General features: G+C 40.0%; 1 protein-coding gene across 1 annotated transcript; it reads right to left on the bottom strand.

Moving 5' to 3' along the window:
* Window positions 1-331: 331 nt before the first annotated feature.
* Window positions 332-4,226, bottom strand: MRPS36 (mitochondrial ribosomal protein S36; the record flags this gene model as incomplete). The annotated part of the gene is made up of 3 exons (XM_008937113.1): window positions 332-349; window positions 1,687-1,889; window positions 4,163-4,226. Coding segments are annotated over 3 exons (285 nt in total), but the record flags the coding sequence as incomplete, so codon positions are not given.
* Window positions 4,227-4,823: the final 597 nt, after the last annotated feature.

Below are 4,823 nucleotides of genomic sequence, written 5' to 3'. Positions count from 1 at the left end.
CCGAGAGGTCATTTCCGGAGAAACAGCCCGACTGCCTACGCAGAAAAATAAAACGACTCCGTTAGATTGCCAAGTTTGTAAATGGCTAATTAGAAAAATATTTTAATGGTGCAGACATCAAACATACTCAGTTGCTAGTTAGCCATCAACAGAAAATTCTTGCCTATTGTGAATTACTCTATAGTGTGTTCTGTCAATCCCCTTATCCTCCATGTGGGTTTTTATTAAAGCTATTAGTATACAGTAATTTTTAATATTAAGGAAGTGCCTTTATTGTGAATGCAATACTTCATCCTTCAACAGCGGCCAAACAGTGTATCATCTTCCACACTTATTCTGGACCTCCACGCTGCAAAAGAAAAGCAGACAGCTAAATGTATTCCGCTGGGGAAAAAAAAAAAAAAAAAAAAAAAAAAAAAGGGGAGGGGAGCAAAAATTTTTTAAAAAAAAAAAAAAAAAAAAAGGGAAGTGGAGATCAAATCTTCTTTTGCACTGTTATAGACTAATAGAGGTCTAGTTTTAATTTCTGATTTACATTGATTTTTCACCTATGTGAGAACACATACAGTGTCAAGCATCTGCCACTAACAGCTCCACTTTCTTCAGGGGAGAATACAGGAAGATTAACACCTGCAACCTCCAATTGCAGCTGCTTCCACTGCTGCCCTGAGGAAACCTGATGCTTACTTGAGAGAGATCTGACAAACACCACAGTAGTGAAAACAAATTTTAGAATTATTTTCACTGCCTGAATTCCAAGTGCAAAATAAAAACAAAGCCAAGGCGAGCCATTACAACCCTTACAAGAAATCAGAAAGGTATTCAAGTAATTATTCTCAAAACAAAATTATTTTACAACTTACCTCACCGTTAGAACATTTATGCTAGATGCCAAGAAATGTATTAATATGGGAAATAACTACTTCTATTTTTAATTCAAATACCCTACCCACTGACACGCAGGAGATGGATTTCCTCTACTAACACGATTACACTGTAAGTGTCCTTATCATTTAACAAAGCTACACAGGTGTCTTGATTTCAAACTTACACCCATCTCACAAGTTCTTCAAATCTTATGCATTCCCCATTTTCAAGCATCAGTTTTTACAGATTAAACTGTTACAGAACAAAAGCAGGTTTTCCTTCCTTTCCATGTACGCTTTTTCATACTGTATTTGAAAACACTGTAGAAAATATTCATATCAAGGTTTATAAAATGTTTCCACTACTAGAAATATAAGAGCTAAGTTACTCATAAATGTAATATAAAAACTAGTTCAAGAAATGTTTTGGACTTCAACCAGCTGGTAACAGCCTGCTCTTGTGTATGAGCAGATGCCTGTGATCCTGTCCAGCAGGTTCAAATCATACTTTCAGCAGCTGTGGCAGAACAGCCAGCGACAGTGTTGAACACAGGCTCTGCCTATCACCAGCCATCTGCACGCTGGTTTTATGTATGTATCTCTCTACTCAGCAATACCACAAGCCACCAATTCCCAGCAGTTACAAATTAGTTAATACCTTCTATATTGAGAATTCGTAGCTTGGGTATTGTGCCTCAAAGGTATGAAGCCTGGGAGTGCACCCTTACCAAGGATTACAATGATTTGAACCTTTGAAGGCGCAGAAATCGGGTAAACGCTTGGAAAACACAGACAATACACAGCAGTAAAGGAATCTTACCTGAATGTATTCGATCTCTTCCTCTGACATAAGTTTCCTTCTGTATTTCTGAGGTAAGGTTCTTGCTAATTCAGAAGTGTCTGGTGTACCTTGTGCTCTACTAAGAAGTGAAACGTTCTGGAAGGCTGATGATCCGCCTCCTACAGACTCCTGTGCTGCTGGAGCATGGGGAGATGGCAGGCTTCCTTGTAGCGATTCCTGCACTGAAACCCAGAGCACAAAACCATTTACAGAGGCTTAACAAGACTGTAAAATTAATTAATGAGCAATCAGTAAAAGCTACCTGTTATTGACAATTTTCTTCACTGTAACAGTTAAAAGAATTAAGACACCCTACTTCTCACAATTGCTTTTATTATGAAATATAGCAAGAGCATAGCAAAAAGAATCTGACAACGAAAGAAATCATGTTTGAGTGGCAGAAATATGGATGTGAAAACATAAGGTAAATCAGAATATTTCCTAAAAAGCCTCACCAAGAGGCTGTAGTTACAGAAAAAAAACCATAAAGTATCATCTGTGTGTATGTATCCAATTATGTGGTAAGATAATGAAGGTAAATCACCAAGATCCATGGAGATTATGCCTTTTGTCCACTGCAGCTGTGAAGAGAAGTGAAAAAGAGGCAGAGGCTTACAGGAAGCAAAAAGCTCACAGCTGTCACACACTACAACAATGCCATGTCAGTGTCTGCTTCTAGCAGGGATAACACTCAGAGCTACCACCCAGGGGTGTTGTGCCGACCAAGGTCACAGCTAAAGCTTCTATACCACATGGAGGGCTGCAGAAAGTAAAGGACACACACGCAGGGAGGATAGGACAGGACAGTGGACCCTAAGCTGACCAGTGGGGTATTCCATCCCATATCTCTCATATTCAGTATAAAGTTGAGAGATCATGAGGGTCAAGCCCCTTCCTCTCTTTTGCTCCTTATTCCATGGCCAGCCTCTGAGGAGGACTCCATCTATTCTGCTTTTGATCCTGAGCTGTGAGTTCCTGAACTGAGTTCCGGAATCCAGCTCCTGTAACCCAGCTGCTGCTGAGTCCAGCCTGGGACTTTTCCCCAGGGCCAGCTCCCCAGCATCAGGGGTGACAGTGACCTATTGGCATAGGTGGTGGAGGTGGAGGGAAGTTGGGTTTGACACTGGTTTTGTATATATTTGTATTTTACTTTTCTAATCACTAAGTCTCTCTCCTTTATTCCCTTTTTCCTCCCCTTTGGGGGTGAATAGGGGTTAACAGAGAGTGTTTGTTACAGGTCTGCGGGCAGCCCTGACCCTAAACTGTGACAGACAGCCTTTCAAGAACCACGTCCCGAAAAGTTTAGTCTTCATCTGCAGAGCTCTGCTTGATTACATAGAAGCAGCAAGCAGCTACAGTGAAGCAATTACTACTACAGCATTCAAGCCAGATGAGGCAGATTCCAACTTGCTAATGAGATGACAGTACCCAGTTAAGGTAGAAAAGTAACATCCTTAAAAGATACAGTCACAAAAACCTGATGCAGCGATAAACAAGATAAACACATTTCCAAGCCTTTCAGAAAGCAAAGCTTTCACTGGCACGAGAGGTGGTGTGTTTAGCTGAATGCTGCAAAACACACAGAATTCTGACACGAAGTTAGTGAAGAAAATAGTTCTTGAACAGTTCACAGGTAAGTCAGAAATGGCACTTATGTGCACTGTAGGTACTTTGAGATGTTAGTGGATAAAATAAACTTAAAGCTCATTCGCAAATGTGATAAAGCTGTGGCAAATAACATGGTATGGTATCATTTCTAGAGAATAATGTAACAGAGCTTCTTAAGATGTCTCCTACATTAGTTTCAAGTGCTTTGTTGATTCAAAATGAACGTTAAAACAACATATCACTAATACAGCTTTGAGGTTTAAATGTAACAGTATTGTGAATCCTATAAAGATCAACATAAATACAAGTATAAAAAAAAAAGTCAAATTTTGCACTTAAATAAATTTCTCAGCATTAATTGGCAGCATAAGGAAATACTTCTTAAAACATACAGTGGGACACCTCCCCCATATATAATAATGGTTTTAAATACCACAGACATTGCACACTCCAACTAAGAACAGAGAAGGAAAATGCAACAATATTTCTGTAAATATTAACAACTATCTAAAGCTTCTTCAAACTGACTTGGGCACAATCATTTCAGGGAAATACTAGTATTTGGAAAGATGAGACTTTACATAAGAAGTAGAAAAACAACACTGGAAAAATTAGTGAATATGCCTTGACCAAGAAATAAAGACATGAGCGTATTAGGTGTATTCCCACAGCATTATAGTGTCTGAAAAGTCAAAGAGCTGCCTCCAACTAGACCAAATATATTTTGAAAACTCTGCTGAAAATCAGTTGAGTTGCACAGTTGAAACAGAAAAAATATGTATGCTGGTTCTTATGTAATAACACAAAGAAATGTGATGCAAGTTGTTTCTACAGATGAAAAACTTACTTTTAGGTCTGGGACTACTTTTTCTGTCTGGGAACTTAATTAACGGAGTATGTGGCTTGACTACCTAGAACAAGGCAAAGGAGAAGCAGAAACAAGGACAGTACAATATATTTCTAGACACACATTACCTTCACAGTAATAAAAGGAACATACAAGGTATTAAAAAACCAATTCTATTCTGTTGCTTCCTGCACCACCTCTCTGATACACTTAAAACTTACTGCAGTTCTATTTACCCCGGGAGAAATACCACCTTTGAAGGCACTCCTCCACCCTCATGTCTGGACCAGGAACAAGCGTCCTCTTCTTTTCCTCATGGGTGGGTGCATGTGGAGAGCGAGCTACCACAGTCACATAAATGCAACTATGGAGTTCCAGCACACGGCTGCGCTCTGCCCGTATGTATTTATTCGTCCGCTGTATGGGGCGGGCGAGGTCCATAAATAAAAAATTATAAAGCTTAGTAGTGGAAGCCACACATTCTATTCATGGAACACGTCTTTCGAAGAAGACTCCACGTCTCACCTTCACCTTGAAGATGCATGCCTTAGGAAGGAGCAGCCGGCTAGCGCCCTCCTCTCAAACACCACACAAAATGCGGGCTGCCCTGTAGTACCTTTTGGAGAACCTGACACCACCATTAAGCGGCCGACGACAGCGG

This window comes from Merops nubicus, unplaced genomic scaffold (assembly GCF_000691845.1).
Source record: "Merops nubicus isolate BGI_N331 unplaced genomic scaffold, ASM69184v1 scaffold19243, whole genome shotgun sequence".
Lineage (NCBI taxonomy): Eukaryota > Metazoa > Chordata > Aves > Coraciiformes > Meropidae > Merops > Merops nubicus.
This window is presented reverse-complemented; position numbering and strand designations above follow the sequence as displayed.